The sequence below is a fragment of the Phyllopteryx taeniolatus genome, chromosome 17 (genome assembly GCF_024500385.1).
Source record: "Phyllopteryx taeniolatus isolate TA_2022b chromosome 17, UOR_Ptae_1.2, whole genome shotgun sequence".
Classification (NCBI taxonomy): Eukaryota; Metazoa; Chordata; class Actinopteri; order Syngnathiformes; family Syngnathidae; genus Phyllopteryx; species Phyllopteryx taeniolatus.
Window position 1 is genome coordinate 12,953,023 of NC_084518.1, and position 27,644 is coordinate 12,980,666.

Consider the following 27,644-nt stretch of genomic DNA (forward strand, 5'->3'; position numbering starts at 1 on the left):
GCGACGACTCATCCAGGAAGTCACAGAGGAACCCAGGACAACATCGAAAGAATTGCAGGCTGAGGGAGGCCTTGCCTCAGTTAAGATCAGAGTTCATGACTCAACAATAAGGAAGAGACTGGGCAAAAAATTTATATGGCAGAGTTCCATAGCAAAAATGCACTGCTGACCAAAAAGAACGTAGAGGCTCGTCTTTAAAAAAAAAAAAAAAAAAAAACATGAATGATTCGCAAGATTTGAGGGAGAATATTCTATGGATTGACGAGACGAAAGTTTAACTTTTTGCAAGGTGTGTGTCTCGTTACATCTGGTATAAATGTAACACAGCATTTAAGAAGAAGAATATCATACCAACAGTCAAACATGGTGGTGGTAGTGTGATGGTCTGGAGTTGCTTTGCATATTCAGGACCTGGACAGCTTGTTGTAATTCATGGAACCACAAATTCTGCTCTTTAACAGACAATCTTGAAGGAGAATGTTCGACCACAAGTTTGTGACCTCAAGCTGAAGCGCATTTCGGTTCTGCAACATCACAACAATCGAAAACACACCGGCAAGTCAACTTCTGAATGGCTTAAAAAATGTTTGGAGTGGCCTGGTCCAAAGGTCAGGATCCAATTAAAATGCTGTGGCATGATCGTAAAAGGATTGTTCATGCTCAAAAACCCTCCATTGTTGGTGAATTCAAACAATTCAGCAAGGAAGCGTGGGCAAAAATATCACCACAGGAATGTGAAATACTCATTCCCAGTTCTACAAAATGCTTAAAAACTGTTGCTGCCACGGGTGGCCCAAATAGTTATTAGGTTTAGGGGGCCATTACTTTTTGTCTTTGAATATTTTTTTTTTCTTCCTGAATGATTAAAATTACCATTTAAAAACTACATTGTGTGTTTACTTGGGTTATCTTTGTCTGATATTTACATTTGTTTGATGATTTTAAACATTAAAATGGAAACTATGCAAAAAAATACTAATTTGAGAAGGGGGCAATACTTTTTCACGGCACTGTAGATATGACACTAAAAGCTAGTCTGGGCAAGATGTCAGCACATGTCATGTTTGTGGATGGCACAAAACCCAAAATAACAAGGACGCCTGGACATTGTGCTGCATAAGGTTGCACACAATGCCATACAATTATAATAAGGGATCTGGTACATTTCCATACTACTTTTGCTTGGTCTTAATTGATTTTACCTACAATTTTCAAAATGTTTTCTTCATTATGCTTCTATTGTTATAGAATTCATGTGATGAATGCTATGCCATCAGCAAATAACAAAAACACCCATTTAATTACGTTAAAAGACAGTCAACAGCTCATTGTTCAAACTGCTAGATCGAACATTGGGGAGTGCTGTGCTGGGAGAGAGCCCGGCGGGGACATTTCTCAGTGTCCTTGACAGGTTCTGACATGCCAGCACGACGGCCGATCAAACTATGAATACAGCTACCATTAAATGTCCTTAAGTTCTGTTTTCTCATTTCACGCTTCAGACAACAACAGAGAGTGTGTATGAGTGCGGTAAATGAGTCAAAATGTCTGCAATCTCTCAAAGAGTTTCAATCGAGCTAATTCGTTGCTACATTATGAGGTCGGTAGTAGGCGGGCAGGCGGAGGCAGAGAGATAACAGCACACTAAAGAGGGGGGGAAAATGGATGAAAAAGAGGTCACATGCGGTGAAAGGGAGTGACAGTGACATGCAGACAGCATTGCAGAGAGTCTCGGGACAAGGAAGGGGAGAGAAAGCAGCAAATGGAGGGAGGAAATAAATATGCAAAAAGAATACAGAGATGCTCCCGGGGTAAAGAGAAGGAAGCAGTTGGAGATGAGCATGAGGCTAGCTGGATTTCTTCATTTAATATTGATCTGCTATGCTCCAGTTATCATGCTCAAAAATCTATTCCTTACACACACACATATACGCACACATATCACTTTGAATTTTCTTCATAGCTTTCTCACATTCGTGCATCCATCACAAGCGGCCCCGAAGGATAAGGTCAAGCTTTGCACCTTGCACAGTATGGAGAAAAGGAGTTTTCCTTCTTCTGCGTTCCACAAAGTCACTACAATACCTTTTATTCAGGGTACATGGTACGCTTACATTGACGGGTGAGTAATTCAATTTTCTTTTTTTTCTTTTTTTTTTGCCTTTGAGCACTAGGTCATGGATGTCCAAACTTTGTCCACTGAGGGCCAGAAATCTGAGGAGGGGCGCTATTTCACCTTGTACTTATGAAACATGCTAAAACAAATTCAACATGCTGGATGTCAACATATGCTAAGAAAGACTAAAAATCTAAATTTCAGCTAGAGTTATTGGTGACAAAATAAAACATTATTAGTACTAGTGTGGTATCTAAATTTTTTTTAAAAGAAGCATGATATATTGCAACATTTAGCTTAAAACATTTTAAATACAAAATAGCGCTATCTACTAATGTTATTATTATTTTTTTGTTTACAATTTGAAATAAAAAAAATCCATCCATCCATCCATCCATTTTCTGAACCGCTTATCCTCACAAGGGTCGCTGGCGTGCTGGAGCCTATCCCAGCTATCTTTGGCCAGGAGGCGGGGTACACCCAGCCAATCGCAGGGCACATATAAACAAACAACCATTCGCACTCACATTCACACCTATGGGCAATTTAGAGTCTTCAATACACCTAGCATGCATGTTTTTGGGATGTGGGAGGAAACCAGAGTGCCCAGAGAAAACCCACGCAGGCACAGGGAGAACATGCAAACTCCACACAGGCGGGGGGTTGAGATTTGAACCCCGGTCCTCACAACTGTGAGGCAGACGCTCTAACCAGTCGGCCACCGTGCCGCTTAAAAAAAATCATGTGACAAATTTTCATTAAACTGTTTTTATGTTTAAAAAATTTTAAACAAAAGTGTAATATCTTGTAACATTCAAATATTGTTACATATTTTATTTATTTATTTTTCAATAAAAAAATAATGCCATCTAAATTTTAAGTATTTGTCTTGTAACATACTTGGCCAATAAAGTTGATTGTGATTCTGATGTACATATGTGAAATAATGGGAAATCTCGGAATCAAGTTATGTCTTTTGGTTTTTGCTTTTTCTCTTGCTTTTGGTGGCTTTTTGCAATACTTACTGTGTTAAAAAAGAAGGAGTCACGTAAACAACGATTAGAAAGAAGAAGAGGAGAAGACTGTACATGTTAAGTAACATGAAGGGGGAGAAAATTAAGAAGACGTGTGAAAAGTTCAAAATACATTTTTACATTAACTTTTTGGAAAAATTGTATAACCGTTATTAATGTTAATTCCTTACAATGACAGCAGTATCACCAAATGCATTATTTTTAGCTCCGACAAGAAAGACTACAATCAAACCGGACCTTTAAAATATTACAAAATATTGACTTGTTTCAGCTGCTCCAGCATAACCTTGGTCTCCGGGCCATCTCAAAACTGTTCACCTCTATTTATCCTTCATGTCTTCTGTATTTAATAATATTTGACCTTAATGTCAAATCCTGCAGTAGAGATGGGAAAGTTGATTTCAGGTTAATCTGACTCCCTGTATATCCGTGCCAGATAAATTGGATTACAAATTGAATAATGATGGTTGTGTTAGTGTGATTTTTTTCTATTGTGAATTTTTGAAAATGTCTAAACTCAATACATTGTGTATAACATTTTATGCAGGATTACTTTGGTATTAAACATTCATTTACTTTAAGTTAGTGTGTTAAATAAGGTGTGTAAAAAAGATGAACTACAATGAGAAATTAATGTAATATTTAATATTTGAAAAAGTTATAAAGTATACTATATAAATTAAGTTATACTGTATCTTAAAAAGGCAAGTAGAACAAGGCCATCAAAAGAACTTGCTTGCTATTTTTCTTTACATTTTAAAAATATTTTTATGTGTGTTTTATACTTTTCAACAAGTCACTTTGACATGAATATGATTCATGGCTATTGTGTGCAATCCAACTAAAGCAGTAATACCATTTTGTCTAATGTCATGTAATTGTAACAATATCAAAGGTAAGCTCATTGTTTGCACTTCATGTTTGAGTTGTTGTAGACAAGAAAGCAAGTACCTTAATTTCTCGTGTATAATGCCCACCCATGTATAATACGTATCCCCAAAGTTGACCTCAAAATTCTGGAAAAGCCGTCGACCTATGTAGAGTGCATTTTTACAATGCATGATTTTGCTTCTCCCCATATGAACAAAACATAAAGTATTAAAGAATTATTCTGAAGTTAAGCACCTTATTTGAACACGCAATACTTTTTTATTTACTGAAATTAACAGGCCTACTTTTATTTAGTAAATGAGAAAACACACAGTTGTGCTCGTATGTTTGATTACCCAGGCAGAATTTGTAAGATGGGTACAATTCTTGAAATAAAACATTAAGGGCCAAGCGAAAAACATAAAATTGTATTTTAATGGGATTCAAATTAAACAGTTAAGCATTTCAGAAAAGCATTATTTTTGAACAAAACATAATGATAAAGAAATTAATGATGGTTGTTGTTCAGTCATCAGTCATATTTAAAAAAATATATTTCACAAATTCTGGCAGTGTATGTAAACTTATGAAGACAACTGTATATATGTGCAGTCATACGTACCCCTGTCATATTGGAATGAAAATGTAGGGTACAACTTTTTATAACCTCTAGGTGGCAGTGGCATATTAGAATGAAAGTGTACACCTTTCTCATAACCTCTAGATGACGGCATACATTGATAAAATGTTAGTTTTTTTTCCATTTTATCCCTATACCTATGTGTTATGCACTCTATTGACTTTTGACAATTTCTGGGGGGGAAAATGTGCATTATACACAAGAAATTACAGTATTTTCATGTTGCTCTTGTATTACAATAGAACTAGGCTATATATATATATATATATATATATATATATATATATATATATATATATATATATATATATATCAATATAAAACCAAGACTTTGTTTAATAACTACACTCACCATGTTGCAGAGGAACTCTCCATTTCTTGTGACATTTTAAAGTGTCCCCAAGCCTTTCAGTACTTTTAACTGATAAGATGTGAGAAACTAAAAAAAATAATAATGAACTAAACTTTTTTACAAGAGTGGTTAACTAAGCATTGATCAAAACACAACAAAAGATGAAACTATAACTCACTCATATTTCCACTTTAATTTCCTTCACTTACAGTGTGTAATGTGTGTAGTTGTGCGAGTGCACCAGCCGCATCGTACTTGACTGGACCATCAAATTAACCTTTCTGTTCTCGCCTCTGTTTTTATAAACACCCAGAGAGTACAGCTGATTTATGTGCGTGAAAAACTGTGAGGAAAATTGAAAATGAGCAAGGGGATCACGTTATTTGCAAAGTCAGGCTGCGGGCAAGCAGACCATTTGTTGTGACGATGAGTGAGTCCTTAAACGTGTCCTTGACATTCTATTACGAATTTAAAGACGGCAAACCAAACTTCTTCAGGGCAATGACCATGAAGTAAAAAAATGGTCCGAACAAATGCAGCCTTTGGATATCCCTTGTGATTATTTGTTTGTAATTATTATTCCTCCATCCATCCATTTTCTGAGCCACTTCTCCTCACTAGGGTCGCGGGCGTGCTGGAGCCTATCCCAGCTATCATCGGGCAACGAGGCGGGGTACACCCTGAACTGGTTGCCAGCCAATCGCAGGGCACATAGAAACAAACAACCATTCACACTCACATTCACAACTACGGGCAATTTAGAGTTGTCAATTAACCTACCATGCATGTTTTGGGGATGTGGGATGTAATCGGAGTGCCCGGAGAAAACCCACGCAGGCACGGGGAGAACATGCAAACTCCACACAGGCGGGGACGGGGATTGAACCCCGGTCCTCAGAACTGTGAGGCAGACGCGCTAACCAGTCGTCCACCGTGCCGCCGTAATTATTATTTATTATATTATTATTATTATTTGGTATTACCTGTGGTGACCCGTCGGAACCCTGGTCCCTGGTCTTTCTAGCGAGCCTTTTTTTCTTTTTGTGAAGAGGCTTGGACTCCAAAATCATTTCTTCCAGCTCAAATGTAGGATCACAGTTTAGTCGCCGTTTCTGCAAAAAGTCACATATAAGAGTTTTATAAGACAAGATGACCATTAAATAGTGATTAAATGTGATGTTAAATATTGCGTGAAATTAAATGTTATCTTTTAGTTTTTGTCAGTGTGTGTTTTGACGATGCAAACATGCTAAAGTGGAGTTACAGAAGAAATAGCCATATTAAAACAAGGGCCCAACATGCCGTAATCCCCCCTCTCAAGCGACAGCGAGTTAAATTTGGATAAACGCCAAAACCTTTCGAACATTTTCAAGCTTTTATATATTTATTTAAAATAATTGTGTACCGTACTCTGTGTTTTTAGGCCACAAAAATAGTACTTCTATTTAACACACAATCGGCTTTAACGGATGACCCATCCCCCTATTAGTCCGTTAAATCAAGGTTCCACTGGAATGTACTGTATTTTAGACATGGGTTTGGCCTGAGCACAAAAACACTAATAGGTGAGTTTTTTGGGGATAAAGGCAGGTAGGTTCCCAAAAGATATCCAGGAATATGCGGGAGGAACACTATACAGGAAGTCCTCGAGGTATGACGCAAAAAGACCAAAAACCTTACAATGCCAAATAAAGCAGATTTAACAGATAGTAGCGCTCATTACAATTGCTGCCACCTACAGGACTGGAGTGGATCAGCAACATCTGGCACATCAAAATTTTTCCAGTCAAATGAGTCAGCCAGACACATTTCTGATTATTATTATTCTGATTAGTTTCAGTTAGTAGTATATATACTTATAATTTCTTTGTACTCTGTTTTAAAGTGTCAACACAGTGTGAGACCATCATCAGAGAGATTAGGACACCATTAAATCTTTTTCTGCCACCGAATAGAAAATATTGGTGTCTATACCGCAGGATTTATGATTGTATTTTATATTCCCTTTAGCCATTGACTACAATGTTATTTATGTAGCAATGGCACATGGAAGACAGTGTCATATCTCCAATATGGAACAAAATATTCTAAGGACAGAGTCAAAAAGGTTCTGTTATACCCAGATTGAGCATTTTTTCCCCAAGTGTCACGCTATGTCAGTTGAATTGTCATGCTCACATTGGGAATAAAGCCCGGAGGAATCTGTTTATTGAGCACAATGTCCCAGCTGACGTCCGACATGTAGTCCAGATCCTGAAGCTCCGCCAGACAGGAAATGCGCTTCTGGACGTCAATGCACAGCAACTGAAGGGGACAAAAACATCAAATTTAGGTGAAAAAAAAAAAAAAAAAAAAGACAATGTCTGCAGGGGAGGCATGGCCCCACTGAGACATGAGCTGTCTGAGAATGTGGATATAGCTGCAAGATGCTGTGTGTGTGGGGGCGGGGGGGCTAAGGGTGGAGGGTGATAAGTGACGGTGGGAGCGGCCAAAGGAGACTCAAAGACAACAGCACCCACAGAGAAAGCAAATGGTGATTGAGCAGAGTTCTGCAGGTTGTGAAGTGTGAAGGATAATGGCAAAATATATTGTGCGTGGAATTTTCCCCTTACGTTGTCTTTACATCAGCCTCGCGCGCACGCAAACACACACACACACACAAAAACACACACATTCAGTCTCACACACACGCATATACGCGGTGGGATTGCCAATGAGGTGCAAGAAATCGGCGCACGGAGCAATGCAACAGTTAGACTGCAGTGGATGGCTGCCAAGAATAAGCCCGCAGACACACGCTCAAGTGTAACAGCTGACGAGGACTTGCGAGAGGCTTCATCGAAACACAAGGAATGGACTCCAGACACTTCATTAAAAGAACTTCATGCCCCTTTATACCTATAGGTTATTATCTGCCGAGCACAGGTAGGTGATAATTTGTCAAAGCGTAGGTCAGGTTAATTGTGGAAACACAGGGGCTGTTCCCATGATATTGTTTTTAACTGAAAATAGCTGGTCTTGTTTGGGCTGTATGTTTACATGATAATGATATTCTTGAGCCTAAAGCATGTCTAAAAGTAGAAGCGTTTTGAAATGAACATTAGTATGAATAGAATATTTTTTATGCAAACCAATAACCAAAGCAACAATGGCAACCCACGTGGCACAACTTGTGAGCATGCCCGCATGATTTTCAAATGGAAAAAATAAATCCCAAAATGGCGGGCAAATCACGCATGTGCATTAAAGGGGGACATTACCTTTTTAATTTCTTGTATAAATATAGTTGGGTCTCTGGAGTGGCTGCCCAAACATCAAGCAATTTCAAGCTTCTCTTATAACATTCCTCTAAATAAACTAATTATGTATTATACAGCGGCACGGTGGCCGACTGGTTAGAGCGTCAGCCTCACAGTTCTGAGGTGCGGGGTTCAATCCCCCTCCCCGCCTGTGTGGAGTTTGCATGTTCTCCCCGTGCCTGCGTGGGTTTTCTCCGGGCACTCCGGTTTCCTCCCACATCCCAAAAAACATGCATGAATTGGAGACTCTAAATTGCCCGTAGGCATGACTGTGAGTGCGAATGGTTGTTTGTTCCTATGTGCCCTGCGATTGGCTGGCAACCAGTTCAGGGTGTACCCCGCCTCCTGCCCGATGACAGCTGGGATAGGCTCCAGCACGCCCGCGACCCTAGTGAGGAGAAGCGGCTCAGAAAATGGATGGATGGAAGTATTATACAGTAATATGGGTGCATATGGCCTCAAAAAAGAAAAAAGGAAAAAAAAAAAAAAAAAAAAAAAAAAAGAAATGCTTCAATATAACAGACAATCAGCTATATCGGACGATCCCCCGTCCGTTCTATCGAAGGTCCACTGTACAGGTGAGGTGCGGGGTTCAATCCCCGTCCCCGCCTGTGTAGAGTTTGCATGTTCTCCCCGTGCCTGCGTGGGTTTTCTCCGGGCACTCCGGTTTCCTCCCACATCCCAAAAACATGCATTAATTGGAGACTCTAAATTGCCCGTAGGCATGACTGTGAGTACGAATGGTTGTTTGTTTCTATGTGCCCTGCGATTGGCTGGCAACCAGTTCAGGGTGTACCCCGCCTCCTGCCCGATGATAGCTGGGATAGGCTCCAGCACGCCCGCGACCCTAGTGAGGAGAAGCGGCTCAGAAAATGGATGGATGGAAGTATTATACAGTAATATGGGTGCATATGGCCTCAAAAAAGAAAAAAGAAAAAAGGAAAAAAAAAAAAAAAAAAAAAAGGAAATGCTTCAATATAACAGACAATCAGCTATATCGGACGACCCCCCGTCCGTTCTATCGAGGGTCCACTGTACAGGTGAATGTGAATAGCTAACTGTGATTATGTTATGTATATTGTTGTATAGAAAGCAACCAATTGTGCATGAAAATGTGTCAGTTTAATGAAATGTGTGGATTTATGTGGCGTGCCAATCAGTTACACATAGTCTGGTTTACCTTTCTCAGAAGAGACTTCATCTCTGAGGACCACACTGCTGGGAAGCTGAGGTGCACCTTGTGGAAGGTGTGAAGGATCTCATTGGTTGGGGTGCTGGACCTCATCACATACGGCCTCTGAAAGCCGGCGAGGAGACGGGAGAACATCTTACAAATGCTTGTGTTCAACTGTCTGCGGGAGTTTCTTTGACAAAGTAGGTGTCTTAAAAGCAATCAGCCGCTTTCTGTTTTTCCCCCCTCATGTTTCTCCCTCTGGTTCTGTTCATTTTCTGTCTCCATGAGGACAAATGATATAACATAGAAAGGGACGAAACAACTCTTTACAAAACAGCAAGAAGGAAATGGCTTTCTTATTTTTTTTTCGTTTGCTGAGTTCTCTCTGGTTGGTTGGCCACTTGTGAGAGCACACGTGTTTGTTACATTGACAGCGCTGGCTCGGGAGCGGAGAGGTCAGCGGAGAGCATCACTTGTGACGTAGATAAGCTCAAAAAAGTCGAATGACCTGATTTCAGGCCTCTCTGCAGAAAAACATTTGGAAGTCAGGAATGCGTGGACAATTTTAATTCATATTTCACGTTTACTGAGGCACCAAAGAGCCAATATTACATCCCAAATACAACCCCAATTCCAATGAAGTTGGGACATTGTGTTAAACATAAATAAAAACAGAATATCATGATTTGCAAATCATGTTCGACCTATATTTAATTGAATACACTACAGATAGAAGATACTTAATTTCCAAACTGATAAACTATTATTTTTAGCAAATAATCATTAACTTATAATTTCATGGCTGCAACACATTCTAAAAAATCTGGGACAGGGTCATGTTTACCACTGTGTTACATCACCTTTTCTTTTAACAACATTCAATAAACGTTTGGGAACTGAGGACACTAATTGTTAAAGGTTTGTAGGTGGAATTATTCCCCATTCTTGCTTGATGTACAGCTTCAGCTGTTCAACAGTCCGAGGTCTGCGTTGTCGTATTTTACGCTTCCTAATGCGCCACACATTTTCAATGGGAGACAGGTCTGGACTGCAGGCAGGCCAGTCTAGTACCCACACTCTTTTACAACGAAGCCACGCTGTTGTAACATGTGCAGAATGTGGTTTGGCATTGTCTTCTTGAAATAAGCAGGGGTGTCCATGAAAAAGACGTTTCTTGGATGGCAGCATATGTTTCTCCAAAACCTGTATGTACCTTTCAGCATTAATGGTGTTTTCACAGATGTGTAAGTTACCCATGCCATTGGCACTAACACAGCCCCATACCATCACAGATGCTGGCTTTTGAACTTTGCGTCCATAATAGTCCGGATGGTTCTTTTCCTCTTTGGCCCAGATAACACGACGTCCACAATTTCCAAAAATAATTTGAAATGTGGACTAGTCGGACCACAGAACACTTTTCCACTTTTCATCAGTCCATCTTAGATGAGCTCGGGCCCGGAGAAGCCGGCGGCGTTTCTGGGTGTTGTTGATAAGTGGCTTTTGCTTTGCATAGTAGAGTTTCAAGTTGCACTTACGGATGTAGCGCCAAACTGTATTTACTGACATTGGTTTTCTGAAGTGTTCCTGAGCCCATGTGGTGATATCCTTTCCACATTGATGTCGGTTTTTGATGCAGTGCCGCCTGAGGGATCGAAGGTCACGGGCATTCAATGTTGGTTTTCGGCCTTGCCGCTTACATGCAGTTATTTCTCCAGATTCTCTGAACCTTTTGATGATACTATGGACCGTAGATGATGAAATCCCTAAATTCCTTCCAATTGTACGTTGAGTAACATTGTCCTTAAACTGTTCGACTATTTCCTCACGCACTTGTTTACAAAGAGGTGAACCTGGCCCTATCTTTGCTTGTGAATGACTGAGCAATTCAGGGAAGCTCCTTTTATACCCAATCATAGCACCTACCTGTTCCCAATTAGCCTGTTCACCTGTGGGATGTTCCAAACAGGTGTTAGATGAGCATTCCTCAACTTTCTCAGTATTTTTTGCCACCTGTCCCAGCTTTTTTGGAATGTGTTGCAGCCATAAAATTTTAAGTAAATGATTATTTGCTAAAAACAATAAAGTTTATCAGTTTGAACATTAAATATCTTGTCTTTGTAGTGTATTCAATTAAATATAGGTTGAACATGATTTGCAAATCATTGTATTCTGTTTAACGTCCCAACTTCATTGGAATTGGGGTTGTACTTGAAAAAGTTGGTTTGACACCTTTAATGTCTATCAGTGTCTGGCCCTGTAGGTGGCGGTAATTGTGCCTCGAGTATGATCAACGTGGAAGACTGAGGATGTTGATTAGAAAACCTGCAGCCGAGAAGATTGAGTGAAAGGATTCTGCACCATGTTTATTTCCATGACATTTTTAATTTAAGTCCTTCAGATGAGACCAGCAAAAGGAAAAATCTAAACCCCATTTGAGGAAATCAATTTCAATTACATGGCTCTCGAAATAATCTTTGAATATATTTCCACATGCTCTCACACCAATCTGTCTCACGGCGTGACTAAAATGTTCAAGCATATTCACCAGTAAGGTCAGTCTAAATGGAAAATTCAATTACAGCTTTATTCCCTTCTGTTTTATGGGACTGGCGTCTGGCCTGGCCTACTCACACAGGCTTCCATATTTATTGTTCAGTGCGATAATAAATGGCGTGGGACCAAGCCGGAGTGCGCGGTGATGATGCTGAGATAGCAATGCTTTGTTTGTTACCTGCCCTCTGAGCAGCTCGTAAGCTGTGATGCCCAGTGACCACCAATCCACTGAGAAAGAATAACCAGGATGGGAGCCTTCAAAGATCTGAAATAGCTCTGGAGCTGCAATGGTAAGACAGACCAAAGTAAAAAATATAGATTAGTTAGAAAAAGTGGGTAGTTGTGTCATTGGTTTACCGTTAAAGACTGGTTGAACAAGCAGCAGCCTTTAAATCCATTGACACAACTGTGTAACCCCGCTAAATCAAAGTTTATCTTTTGTAACCCAGGTATATTGCAGATTTTTAAACAATTATTACCACGTTGTGTGACAACATGCCGGGCAGCACTGCGATTGACTGGAAGACATACAGCATAATAGAAGAAGAAGAGCAAGAAGAGCCAGAGAACGTCCCAAACTAAACTCTAGTAATAAACTTTGTTTCCACAAAACAGAGATAAAATATGCCTGTGAGTATTATTGTATGCTATTTTTGTACGTGTGTTGCTTCTGTGTGTGTGTTAAAGAAGTTGATTAAAGGTTTTTAATTATCTTAACAATGCTAATTTCTGTTAGCCCGTATATAATGTTTTGCTGGCAGAGGTTCTTTAATATAGCTGTTTAAATATACATTTGTACAATGTTTAATTCTCTTTCTTTTTATGTGTCAGTTTTACACTAAACGTTAACTGGGAGTGACAAACGACTTGAAGCAAGCATGCCTCGCCTCTTATTTGGAAAACTGTGTGAGTATGAGTCTCATTTTTTAACAGGCGTGAATAACATGTTTGAAATGTGTTTTAAAAGGTTTTAAGTGGATTTTGAAACTATTTAAGATGTTTTATGACCTCTCAAAATGACAGATTTTCACCTATCGTGGGTGGGTCTGGAACATATTGCCCACAATAAACGGGGGTTCAATGTATGTATTGTATATTTTCTAACCCATGTATGGTTTGGTCCCTGCAATAGATGTCGCCTTGAGGTCCTCTTTCACAATGGCGGCAATGTTGAAGTCTGTTAGATGGACGTGACCTGTTGAACAAAGAGATTTTATGTAATATCCTGTATGTTTACAGTGTAGCTCTTATGCATACCAGGCATATTTTATAGGTGGCAATGATGTGCTATCATCATTGTAATAGTGGAGTTTCGTAACTCAAACACCCTTCTTATTATTTTTCCCATGGGTAAAAAAATGCATATTGAACTAAAAACACAGGGTTGTAGATCCCGTTCAATAAAGTCCCAACGACATTGAATTTATGACACAAACAAATGAGTAAAAACACAACAAAATATTTCGAGGTTAAATTGTACAAGTTTCACTGCAACTGACCTCTTGGCTTCTTAACATTTGCTTCAATATCACTGTTAGCTCCTTTGTTATTTTTTAATTCTAGTTTAACACAGATAGTTTTCAGTACTAAGGATAGATTGGGTAGACCTGCGGCATATTTACTTCAGTGTGATGACAGCTCAAGGTAATAGAGGTACAGAAGGACTGAAACATCAAGTGGAAGCGAACTTAATTATCATTTTTCATATTTAATGATGCCTCGGAGCTCACACTTTCATCTTTCTCACCTTACATCTTTTGTTTTAAACGTTTGATGGATATATAAGGGGAGTTTTACAGCCTTGTCACAGTTGTCAGGCCAGAACCTGTACATCTGAACAATGGTTTATCAGATTCTCTCATGTCGTTGACCAGGATTACCACAACTGTCGTTAGTTTGATCCTCTGGGTACTTATTCCATTTTCATATTCTCTCTGTCTACAAATGCTCATGGCTATTAATAATAAGAACTACAGTGAACAACATGTACTATAAATATTCATAAATGAATTTGCTAATGGTCCCAGTATGGATTTACACGTCATTTGACTATATGAGAACTTGTAAGTGCGTCATTCCATCCTTTATTCGACATCACTCAAACAGTGATTAACAAAGATGGCGTAATAATGTCCCAGATAATCGCCTCAGCACATATTTGAGATCTCCATGGATATTTGAATATTTAAACTCTAGTATTACATTTAAAAGCAAGTGCAGGGCTTTACTCATCAGCTCATGGATCTCTTTTTGCTGACCTAATCTCTGTAAAAACCGGAACTTGAACTTTGATGTTTTTGAGCTATTTTCATACTTATTTTGCTACATGGGGAAGACATGACCCATCTGGGAGTTATCACAAAAAAACAAATAGACATTTATATCTAAATGAATTTCAGTGGTGTCGCTGATGGTGTAGTGGTGTATTCGTATGACTTTGGTGCAGGCAGCGTGGGTTCAGTTCCAACTCAATGATGGTGTGAATGTGAATGCGAGTGGTTGTCCGTGTCTATATGTGCCCTGCAGCTGACTGTTGACCAGTTCAGGGTGTAGTCTGTCTTTCGCCCAAAGTCAGCTGGGATAGGCTCCAGCACCCCGTGACCCTGAACAGGACAAGCGGTATTGAGAATGGTTGGCTGGATGGATGAATTCCAGTGACAACAGGCTCACAAGTTTGTCGTACAAATTTGGGACTCTACCTTTTTGTTTATTATGAATACATGAAAAAAATTAGCTATAAAAAGAGCTCACCGTGTTCATCCAGTAGTATGTTGTCAGGCTTGATGTCTCTGAAGGGAGAAATACAACATTGATTAGATAGTTTTTTTTTCTTTACAATTACCTAAAAATCATTTCTGTCCAAATATACACGTTTATAAAATGTGGCATTGTTTACATGTTTATATGCAGAGATGGGTTTTGCAAAATCAGGCCCAAATGAGACAGCATCTTCAAATGATAATAAAATCATAATTTTTACATAATGTTAGATTTTAATAAGCATTTTAATGGTACGTTTGGTTCAGTTAAATGGCTACTTTTTTGTGTTAAAATGTTGGGGAAACAAAGACCATGAATTGGATTTTGATAAACTTGTCAATTTATGCTCATTGTTTTGTATAGTGGTATTAATAAACTGAGAAGAGGAAAGTATGGAGAAGTAAAGGTTGTTGATAATGTGACCGCAGGCAGAAGTAATAATAATATGAATATTAATATTTTGTAATCACATAATATATCTGGTTCAATGGCGTGGGTACTTTTTCATCAAAAAAATAAATGAAATATGAGTTTAAGTTGCATTTCGATGCTGTTGCAACCCTTTTGACACTGTGTTGATTGACGCTCATTGTTTTATATAGCGGTATTTATCAGAATCAGAATCATCTTTATTTGCCAAATATGTCCAAAAACATGGACATACTTGGCTCCAAATACCGGAATTTGTCTCCGGTATTTGGAGCCGCTCTAGTACGACAACAGACAGTCAATTGACAGAGAACACTTTTGAGACATAAAGACATTGACAAAAAAACAATCACTGAGCAGTAAAGAGTTGCTAGTAATGCCGGTACTTTTTTTTTTTTTTTTTGACAATTGTCCAAAAAGATGCAGAATCCTCTAGCACTTATATGGTGGGAAAAGGAAAGTAAGGAGCTGGGAAAAATTAGCTGACAATCCAAAGCATACCACATCGTGTTTCCAAGATGGTGGAAGTAATAGACTAGGCTCAATGCTGTTTATGTATTAAGTGACTGCTGAAAGAAGTAACAAAACTGATTCAAGAAGAATTGTGCAATGACACTTGGGGTTGAACGACTGAAGATTTTATGGAAGCCACCTCATTGTGCTTCCCCTCATTACAGTCAAGTGCCCGCAGGAAGCTAGTGATATTTAGCATATCAAAGGGCAGGCCGACCTGGGTTTTGTGCTTCTGTCCCAGTGGCTGACGTTAGCGGCGCGGTGCTGGGCTCACAGATGCCCTGGCAGATCAAGTGGTGCGTGTGCACAGGTGGGAAGGTGAGAAAGGTCAGTCATGTAAGCCTTAATTAGCTGACATTTGCCTCAGGGGCTGGCAGGAGGGAAGTGACAGAGAGAGTCTGACTAGGATTGGATGTGAGGGGGGAAAAGGAAGCCTTTTTACATGGTTGAAAGAGGCCAGGATGACATGGTCAAATAGGGTGACAAGGAGGGACCCAAACGATGGCTGAGGGAATGACAGAAAACTGTGAATTAGACATAAAGCAATAAGGTTATTATTTTTATTAATTTCCAATTCAAAATACAATAATAAAAGTCCAACATCGGCTGTGCATAAAATTGTACTTATTTTTTGTTTGTTTTTGTTTGTTTGATTTGCTATTCCACCCAGAAACCAACAGTTGAGAGTCACTGGTAAAATGGATGTTTCAAATATTCTGCATGAAAATTATTTAGTAAATGAATTAATACAGTACATTGCGTAACAGGATTTGATATAATAAGAACTATGAATATCGTCAAAAATCTGTCATCCTTTAATGAATCTGCCCTAAGAAACCTCTGCACCTTTATCTGCATCTGCAACATTTTATTGAATTTTATTACTCATGCAGAACATGTTTTTTTTTTTGGTTTGTGTCATAGATTTTGCATAATCCTGCAAACAAACAAAAACAGCATAACACCAGTAGTAATAAAACAATAGGAAACAATTGGATGTAAATAGAATAAAAGGAAAGAAGAAAAGAGGAAAAAAGGAAACATGGTTGACTGAAGTCAGCAAGCGTAAAGAACGTCATCGGAAATGGGTGTGAGTACAGAAAGGCATTATAATTGATAAATTGGTCAATTAAGGAGAATGAATAGGATGTTAAAAGCCGTCTTATTTGAGTAATGTGAGAAGAAGTGCTTGGTTTACTTGGTGCAAGATGATCCGAGCTGCTTTTCTCTCACTTGACTGCTTCAACAAGCTATTAGCAGGATCTAATGGCCTCATTACAGCCTGCTATCAGAGGCAGAGGGGTAACTGAAACCTGTACCCGGTCATAAGATCCTGAGCTGATACCGGAGCTCGCTGACGCACCTGAGAACCACGGTTCGGACATGCATGGGTCACTCAACCACACAACGCAATAGGAAGTGTGGCAGGACTTTCACACAAGGACAGACAACAGAATCCTAATTTGTACATTTGTTCATAATCTGGAAAGCCTATAATACTTCTATCAAACACTCACCTGCATCTATCTGATAAAAGTGATCATTTGGGTGACTATAATGGTGACATGAAATGTTCCTAATATTTACACCCCACCTCCCAACAAAAATTACACAAAATAGTATATTGTTTATCGAAAGACATGTTTTCCAGAATCTACAGTGGACCTTTTTCTTCTAATAAACTGTAATTGAAGGAGAAGGAGTTTAGGGACCACAGTGACAAGAAAAAAAAAACACAGTCAAATTGTGAGTAAATGTCATAAAGTTACAAGAGCTGATCAAAATCGGCAAAGGCGCGATTATCGGAGATCTCTAAAGATTATTCTGAGCGATTATCTTGTGGTGTGGGTTGTATTAAAAGTGATTTTTCTTCCCCGATCTGCTCGGAAAATGGTCTGGGCTGACAATCATAATTGTTCAAAATGTTCAATGTTTACGATCACAAATGTGTGGTCTACACAGAGGTGGGCCGAGCAACGGACCGGGTGATTGTGATGTGAAACGGAACGGTACTATGTTAGTTATCTTGAGTACACCACACACTATAAAACCAATAAAAAAACTTTTCCACCATTTTGGCACCACACTTCCACACAGGGGTCAGTCTTGGTACTATGACAGACTTGCTCAGTGCACGAGAGGCCAGAGAATGATTACCAGACATCGCTAATCGCAGAAAACTGTCTTATCTGTAGTCTTATCTGTGGTTCGGGAGGAGGCTCACGATTGTCGGTGGGGATATTGTTATGTGTGTAGTGTGCATAGTTGTTCATCTCCAGTATGCCACACACTACTGCTAGAGCAGTAAGAACACACAAGATTTATTTTTTCGTCGTCATGTGTGGGATCTCTCAAATTTGACAAACTGGTTAAGATGTTAAAACTCGGTATGCGTGTACTCCATTTAAGGACTTGAATCATAAATGTTCAATGATACAGCATAACCGGTGAGCTACTGTCACAAAGGGAACAAGCTACAGTATTTTTGTTCATGGTCATAAGCATATAATCGAGAATCACAAAATAATTCTAATGAGTCATCAATCATGTAGGAGCTGCGCAGGCAGCCTTTGAACATCAACAGAAAGCTCCAATCTTACAAACTGTGATGTGACTCACACTCGCCCGTTTCGTCTTATGGTTAAAGCTAAGCAGCCAACGTGTGAGGATGGTGCAAGTGTACGTACGTGAGTGTGTTTTCTCACGTAGGGGGACATTCTGTGTGTGTGTGTGTGTGTGTTTATGACTGGGAGATTTTCATTCCTTATTCATTAACGCAAGCTGAGTGTGGATGCTGGATGATGTCAGGCTGACAAGTGTGGAGACTTTGGAGAAAACTAAAAAAGGCACCGAAATAAAACTAAGGCCAAAATGCACATCCCAATTACACAACCAGTCAGTCCTACGAATAAACCCGATCCCGCCATCATGTCATCCGCCTTTTTCTTTGCAACAGATAAGACATTTTTCTGTGATTAGCGATGTCTGGTAATCATTCTCTGGCCTCTCGTGCACTTAGGGAGATTTTTGACAGCCTCAATGTCTGCTTCTTTGGGTGCAACATTCAAGGAGCTGACACCAGCTTTCAACTTAATCCAGGGGTGTCAAACTCATTTTTGTCGCGGGCCATATAGTAGTTACGGTTTCCCTCAGAGGGCCGTTATGCTTTGGAAACCATAAAAATCTTTAGTTTTGGAACTAGTTTTGGAATAAGAAATCAAGGGTAATGGGTTTTTCAACTATTGTTCATGTTTGGTAACACAAAAATGCTTGCAGTATCTCAACATTATCATTTATGATATATGACTATTTGAAATTTCGGTGCAGATTTTAACAAGAATAATGGAAGTTGACACATGATTTGCCTTCGCAGGCCACATAAAATCAAGTGGCGGGCCGGATCTGGCTCCCGGGCCTTGAGTTTGACACCAGTGCCTTAATCTATATTTATGAAACATGAACATATAATATCCCTCCGATCATTCCTTTCCATCTTTTTCTATTTTCATATTTCCCCAAATGAAGAATGAATACGCTCAAATGTATATGGAACGTCGCCACAAAAGCCAGAATAAAAGTGACTGAATCTGATCCTTCACATATGTAATGTGTTTTTATTTTTGATTCACTCGACTACAGTAGATGCTTTTTGTAAAGTTTGACATGCAAAATGTATAATTTCAATCACAAGCAGAGCTTCACTGCTCCATGGAGAATAATCCAAATGTTACTCTTGCAAAGCAAAGAAAAGAGGACTTGTATTCTGAAATATTCAAAAGATTCCCTTTCTGCTATGTCTTTAATTGGCAACAAAACACAGCAGTTAGATTCAGCTCACTGACTTCTGAAAAATGTCTAAGGCATTTGACCTTCCACTCATTTGAGCCTGACGACGGCATCAATCTTTCAGAGACCAAAATACTATAGTTTAATATTTAAACGTGATATGTCGACTGGAATTAGATGGTTAAGTGCTTGTTTGTTTTGTATTTTAAAATGAAGTTTTCAGTTTTGTAGTTTTTTTTTTTTTTTTTTTTTTATAACAGGGGAGATGAAGTTGGCCTGATGCATAATATAGTTCTAAAAGGTCATTGGGAGTCATTAATATTGAGAAGTCTTAAAAATATAATTCATCTAATGCTTGCTTTAATGCAAAAGGGAAAGCTCATCCCAAGAATTATCCATCCATCCATTTTTTGCACCGCTTATCCTCACAAGGGTCGCGGGCGGGCTGGAGCCAATCTCAGCTATCATCAGGCAGGAGGCAGGGTACACCCTTAACTGGTTGCCAGCCAATCACAGGGCACATATAAACAAACAACCATTCGCACTCACATTCACACCTACGGGCAATTTAGAGTCTCCAATTAATGCATGTTTTTGGGATGTGGGAGGAAACCGGAGTGCCCGGAGAAAACCCACGCAGGCACGGGGAGAACATGCAAACTCCACACAGACGGGACCGGGGATTGAACCCCGGACTTCAGAACTGTGAGGCAGACGCTCTAATCCCAAGAATTAATACTAAGAAATTAAGGGAAGCCCCATGCACAGGTTGGATATTTATTTTTGTCTCTAGAAGAAGAGAAAAACAAAACAAAACAGTCCTTCAAAGACTTCCTTCCAATGCTATGACGGCCATGATTGACAGATGTGACAACATGCAAGTTCCTCCATTATGAGGACTGCAGAAAACACCCAAAAATGCTCAACAGAGTGTTGCTAATGGCACACAGACAGACATACGAATGTCTTCCTCTCCCAAACGTTTCCACTTGTTTGGAGGGAACCATCGAGCCCCTGCAGGTGTCATTTAAGTGAGGCTCACTCAGTTGTTACTAATTCCAACCCATCTGAGTGCCTACTGTTGAAAACACTTTCTAACTAAACACAGCATGACTGTAGGTTGGAGAAGATCCACCTTTTCTGTCTATCTTTCTGTATCTATAATAGTAGCTCATCAGATGATGAAGAACAAATACGTATTCACTGACACATTGTGGAAATTATGACTGATTGGTCTTACTGAATGCTTAAAGGTGCCATTATGCAATTATATCTGGATACAATTAACATGAACCCACTGCTGTACAATATCTTCTACTTTTTAAAGGCCACAAAAATTAAGTGGGAAATAATGCCAAATGCTTTTCAACCACAAACCCCGAAAATCCCAGGATTAAGTTGTGAATTTCTAAAATACGTCAATAACAAGGCTTATTTAAGTAACCACAAAAGTTGGCAATTTTAGCAAATTCTTAAAGCTTTAGTATAAAATGCTAATATCTGTTTTGTGAAAAAAAAATATGAGATTTTATTTGAAGGCCATATCGCGCAGACCAAACAGGTACTATAGAATATGGAGCAAGGATCATTACATTATTTAAATAAACTTTATAGGGCATCTCTTGAGTTGCACATTAGAAGACAAGGTTATTCAGATACACAGCAATTATTCTTATGAGGAATTAAATCACAAAAGATTGCTCTCAAACCAATTCTTTATGTACCCACTAGTACCAAGTCAGAATGTCAACATCTGTGAGAAAAATTTCATTCAATTTCCATAGAAATGAGATGAGTGTCTCATCTCATTTAAAACTAATGAATGCAGATTGAAGAGCTGTTGATTCTATCACAGCATCAGCTGGCAAGTCTGTCCTCTCCGGCACTAAAATAGAAAAGATCATATCAATATATAGGCTACTTAAATTTGAATTTCACTCAATGGACTGAATTAATTTTCAACTTAATACTCCGTCTCGTTTTATTTCTCTTCTGGATGATGCTCAAGACCACCGATGAGCATGCAATCTTGCTACTCATGAGTTGGTGTCATTTTTTTTTTCTGTTCTCCATTGCTGTTATGTTTCCTGTTTGTCATCATGAGAAGGACGTTATATCTTTGCTTCTTCGTGAGTAGTGGACACAACTTGGACATCCATTTACTCCTAAAAAACTGCAACAACGTGCTACTCATAGACGCTTAACATGTTGAGGCTTTTCATGCTAAGCGCACTCAGGATTGTGAGGATCATTGTGTGCTGACACTGAGGTTTTGTACACCACCAAATGTCAGGGAGGATGCTGCATTGTATGGTTGGGAGGTCATTTCAGTTTGGATACAATAAAGTTTAGGCAGACAGCACCATGAAGTAAACACTGACCTGCCCATACAACTGCAACGTGAGTCACTAAATTCAAAATTACTTGGTCAAAAAGGCAAGTAGACAGTGGTATCTTGACTTCAAATTCCTTCCCTCATCAAAGGTCATAACTTAAACATCCCCTTCCATCAGTTTTTTTTTAATTTAATTTTGATAATCTTTCATGTTTTTTTATGGGTTTGCATGATAATTTTGATTGGAAATGCCCAAAATGTCCCTTTTCAAGCTATTCTAGTTGATCTTTTCTGCCTGGCATTTGAGACGGGCGGATTTCTCATTATTATGCAACATGTAAATAAGCTTTGCTCTTTTTGGATGACTCATCTTCCGCAATTGATATATGGAAAATCCTCTTGGACCCTCCACATCCTGGTCACCAGCTCTTCCAGCTGCTTCCCTTAGGTCGGCGCTACCGATCAATGCAAACTAGAACTAGCACACATTCCAACAGCTTCTTCCCTCTTGCCACTAACATGTGTATGTGTTCACTGTGATGGGTTAAATGCAGAGAACAAATTTCGTGTGCATGCATGCATGCATGCATGTTCATGACAATAAAAGATGATTCTTCTTCTTCTTCTTCTTCTAACTTCTTAAACAGCTAACCTACAATTCCATTGCAACATGCTGGCAATTGTTTTTTTTGTCTTGAGTTTGTTGTCACATTTCTGTCGGGCCAATTATAAATTACTCGTGAACTCACTGTAGTAGTCTCGCCATGCTGCACTATTTGCATATCTGTTGTTGACCAATACTGGCCACTCATGCCAGAGTACCATGTGCACCACTTGCACAATCAACATTGTCCCGGATTATCACACTACTCGTCACTTTAAACTGCATACACTCCTTGAAGTCTCGGCGCCCTTTGCACAATGGTCATTGCACCGGACTATTGCAGTATTAGTCATTCAAACTGCTCTAAGTGCTAGAGGACTCTGCATCTTTTTGCACAATTGTCAAAAAAAATTGTACCAACATTACCCGACAACGAGCAACCCTTTATTGCTCAGTGACTGTTTTTCTCAATGTCTTTATGTCTCAAAAGTGTTCTCTGTCAATTGACTGTTGTCCTAGAGCGGCTCCAACTACCAGAGACAAATTCCTTGTGTGTTTTTTGGACATACTTGCCAAATAAAGATGATCCTGATTCTAAAAACAGCTTGGCTCTGATTGGTCCATTTCACAGCATCTGATCAAGAGATGTTTTGTTACGTGATTTTAATTTTAGAAATATACCACTGTATTGTATAAAAATGTGTAAAAAACAATGAGAGACAAACTATAGAAATGAACTGTAATTACTATAGACCTACGTACTGTAGTTTTCGTGTGCTGGATGTGCATCTTTAGGGAGTGGCCTAGTGACATCAGGAACTAGATGCGCTCCTTGCAAGTGTTCTCATTTTGTATTTGTGTGTTTTACTGATTGGACTGTTCAATAAACTGCTGGAAGAGCATCACGTGTGTTGCTCTCCAGTACTTGAACGGCTCCATTTTTATTTTATTTTTTTACTTCACTCGGGCGGCAGCATATCTGAAGCGCACTCGTCACTCTATTTTTGGCTCTCAACACAAAGCAAAAAAAAATACAAAAATCAACCAAGCAACGGCTCGTCACTCACAAAACTCATAAGTTGGGGCAATGTATGGTAAGTCAAGGTACCGCTGTTAATATAATATTGTACGTACAAGTCAGAAAGTGAATTCAATCTAACTAGCTCAGAAAAGCCACTGTTAGACACAGATCCTGCAAAATTGCAGCGTCAGAGTCTTAACTATTGTAGCATTTATTTGCCTTCGCCTTTAAGACAGAACCCAGCGAAGGTATTGCCACAACTATGTGAGAAGACATCGACTCCAGTTCCTTATGTGATGTATAGAAAATGTGTTAATCCACACAACAGGGCAGTAGGATTAAATGTTGAGTATCATACTTTAAACCCCTGTGTTGGCTTACAGCCTTCCTTCACACATGGGTACCTCTGCTACGGTTCTCATGATATTATTTCCAAACAAGCTGATTATACAGACCAACACCCCGGTGGAAAAAGGGGGAAAATGACAGCTTTTACAGGCTGTGTCAAAGGGTCTTAAAACTGTAGTTATGAAATGTAAACTTGTTCCATAGTACAAATTTCAAAGGGCTTTCCTGCCCTCAATGCCTATTAAGGCCATTTGTACTAGACGCAACACCACATATAAATATACTTTTTAGGGAAAGTGTAGTTGCCTGTAGGAAGATTAAATAACTTTAAAATGGAGGATTAATCGTCCTGAGAGTAGTCTCACTTAGTTGAGGATTTGAGGACTTTTGGTTCTCCCAGTAGAGTTTGGCAGCAGCCGCCATGTGGCCCGCCCTGCTTAAAAAGCACTTAACCTGCAGTTTACAAATTAAATAAGCCTTTATCTTGCGCCCAGGGATAATGGTTGTGTCGGGCGGGACCTTTGCGTCAAGCTATTTGAACCTTTCTGCACATTGACTAAGCAGTCTTTTTATGACTAAATAAAAACGAAGTGGACAGCCAAGAGGAAAATGCAGTGGAAACTACTTCTGTCGACCTCTGATTTGCTCGAAATTTTGAATACATTTTTCTCATATCCTTTCCAGATGTAAAAATAAGTTTGGGTGTTCATTCCATTTTTATTCTTATTTTCTAATTATCGTCATATTGTACTGAGCAGCTGGGAGAGAGGCATGGGACCTTCTCTAATAAATCAATATAAACATCTAACCTGTGTATGATGTGCTTGGAGCGCAGGTATCCCAGGGCCAAGGCCAATTCACAGATGTACAGTTTGACCGTGCTCTCGGAGAAATGGACGTTCTGCTGCAGGTGATAACGCAGATCTCCTCCTAGGAGCAAGTCCACCACCATGAACATATCCTCCTCATCCTGGAAGGAGTACCTGCAGTTGTGGAAAATGGCGCAGACGTGAGCAGTGACAAAGCAATGCAGCAGTCAGGGACACACTGTAATTAGTTGAATGTTTACATCTTTCGGGTTACTTGTCATATGGAACCCCTTGGGCTTTTAATTCGTAGATTATGTTTTTGTGGCCAAATTAATAATATTAGCCCAAGTAATACATGCCCACCTTGTTTATGGAGTGTGTTGGGGGGCAGGAATTGAGGTGTTTTGGATTGCTATAAAACATGCATTTATAAAACATGGTGATCATGTTGCTGGAGGAACCTTAAGTATAATCTATACATCCATTTTCTATACCACTTTCTGTACACCTCATTAGGGTCGCAAGTGACTTGGAGCCTATCCCAGCTGACTTTGGGCAGGAGACAGGATGCGCCAGTCAATCGCAGGGCACATATATAAAAATAATAAAGTCAATATTCACTCCACTCTTTTTTGCAGCATTGTATTCCTGAATCGCACTTATTTGTGTGAAAGGCAATGTCAGGGTAATAATACTACATGTTGTCATCCATTAATCACGAATCGCTATTCAGAGAGTGAGAGAGAGAGAGAGGGGAAGTCCAAATCAGCATGCAGCTCACTGCTTTGCTGTTGCAATGATTGCCATTCAAGCTTCCTACTGAGGCCAAACTGTTCTCGCCTGTCTAAAAGATAAGCTAGAAACGTAGCCTCATTCACACATAACCTCACATTTAGATTGGCGAGTTGTGTTGTTTCTGCTGCATGGGTAGTAATTGATTGAGCTGACTCCAAATTGTTTGTAAGGGCTCAGATAATGCTGAGACCACTTAACATCTTATTGTCCTCACAGGGCAGAAAGAATACCTGCCAAGGTTGGAAAGAGGATACACTACCACTCCATGAGAATATTGTGCGTTGCAGGACATTTCCAGCCTTTGATCAGGAAATGCCATGTTGCATCCATTGAAGTTGGAATTCCTATTTGTGAAATGGTGAAATTTGACGATAATGATCATGAAAGTGAAAAAAAAGCTATATTTACAGTATCAACCTTTCATGGTTAGACACAAGTAACCTGTTCTGCATTTGACTTTTCTTTGAAGATACCGGTGTATCTGTATACTGTATACTCTCCATATACTCTCTTATGTAAAAAGAAAAAAGTAGAGGAGGCTGCCAGTAAAAAGATAAAGTTTGTCATCACACTAGTTTATAGCAGACTGACTTTAAGCGGTACAGAAAATGGATGGATGGATGACTTTTTGTATGATTTCTTACTAAAAACTACTCTGTAGCAGTATAGTATTAAAAACATTTCAAACAAAATCTGAGCTCAGATATACCATCTCATTCTCCTTAAATTCCACACTTTTGAATTTTCCCTCAAAGATAGCAGATTTTCATTATAGTATGTCACTAACCTGCTGCTAATTTTAAGAAAAGAAAATCGCAAATTAAATATGACAAAAACTGCTGGGGTTGTGTATGTACTGTGACCTTACTAAGGATGTTCCACTGTATTAATCATTTTAACAGTCTAATTATCTCTCCAAATCTCACTTTTTCCACCGCTCCTTCATAGACACTTATAAATAGAGAGCAATCTACCTTTTAACCCAGTTAGTCAAGGTTATAATGAGTCCAAGCTGACACATGCACATTTAGCAGACACAAATTAGACATTTACTTGCTTGCGTGGCAGAGTAACCCGCTCTCTTATACAGCTATTTAATTGTGTCAAATGAAAATGTATGTGCTTTTCTTTTTATTAATATTACTATCAAGTGAAAGCGGTATGGTGACTTGTGGGTTCGGGTTTGGAATCTCGGCCCAGGCTTCTCTGATTTCTTCCGCTTCCTTAAAAAAAACATGAACGTATGGTTAACTGAAGACGAAATTGTCCAAAGGTGTGAATGGTTGTTTGTCTATATGTGGCCTGCGATTGGCTCAAGACCAATCCAAGATGTACTCCATCTCTCGCCCGAAGTTTGAGCTGGGATAGGCTCGTAATGAGGACAAGGACTATAGAAAATAGATAAATATGCTATAAAGTCCTCTTTTTCTGCTTCCATTATCTATTTCTTTTCAACGGTCTTTTCTATTAGATAGCTCAAAAAAAAAAAAAAAAAACATTTTTCACTATTTTCAACAATACTTCTTGGTTGAATAGAGCAGATGGTAAAAATAATGGTGTGGACAAAATGGAGTACAAATACTTCATGTTCTTGAACATCCATTAGCAGCTTGTTGCTTTTTTGTGCGCAGAGCAACAGTCAGAATGGGGATAAGGACTCCTGGATGTCTTCCCGGTACCAAGACAGCTTTGGTAACATTTTCCTTCTCGAGCTGTCCCTGTTTTTTTGTCTGTCTCGTTGTGCCTCTCCTATCACATGTGTTTGAATGTGACCGCTTTGTGGCCTCCAAGCAGCCAATCCTGAGGGAACGCATCCTGCATGAAGCTTTTAGAGAGACAGAGGCACCGCAGGCCACTTCGATAATGGAAGTCTCACAGCAACTCACTGGATAATGTCCTTACAAGGCACTCCTTTCCTCCCTTTCAAATTTAATAGAAATGCTGCACAAGGCCAAACAGTTTATCACACAATTACTGTCAATTCCTTGCAAAAGGAATTAAATCATAGTACAGAAGATCCTTGGAACCTTAGGAAGGAAACTTAGAATTCAGCCATAATTTTCAAGAGAAAAAAATGGGCTAAACTCATCAGAGGTAATCTTCGTTCGTTTTACTGTTACGCTTGTATAAATTAGAATTGCAATTACATGATATGCAGTCACACATTAGTCAAGCTACCACCAGTTAGACAACTCCATTTAGT

At 39.2% G+C, this 27,644-nt stretch overlaps 1 protein-coding gene across 10 annotated transcripts in view; it reads right to left on the reverse strand.

Moving 5' to 3' along the window:
* stk32a (serine/threonine kinase 32A) overlaps positions 1-27,644 on the reverse strand; it is a 72,078-nt gene that overhangs the window by 11,779 nt on the left and 32,655 nt on the right. For 9 of the 10 annotated variants that reach the window (XM_061751389.1, XM_061751386.1, XM_061751383.1 and 6 more), the window contains 7 exons: positions 24,647-24,820; positions 14,793-14,830; positions 13,147-13,236; positions 12,220-12,323; positions 9,492-9,608; positions 7,191-7,316; positions 5,996-6,124 (listed from right to left, as the gene is read on the reverse strand). In XM_061751389.1, the coding sequence (XP_061607373.1) occupies positions 5,996-6,124; positions 7,191-7,316; positions 9,492-9,608; positions 12,220-12,323; positions 13,147-13,236; positions 14,793-14,830; positions 24,647-24,820 (778 nt within the window). Of the gene's footprint in view, positions 1-384; positions 525-5,995; positions 6,125-7,190; positions 7,317-9,491; positions 9,609-12,219; positions 12,324-13,146; positions 13,237-14,792; positions 14,831-24,646; positions 24,821-27,644 lie in introns of those variants that run through there. The other variant, XM_061751390.1, reaches the window with a different exon arrangement.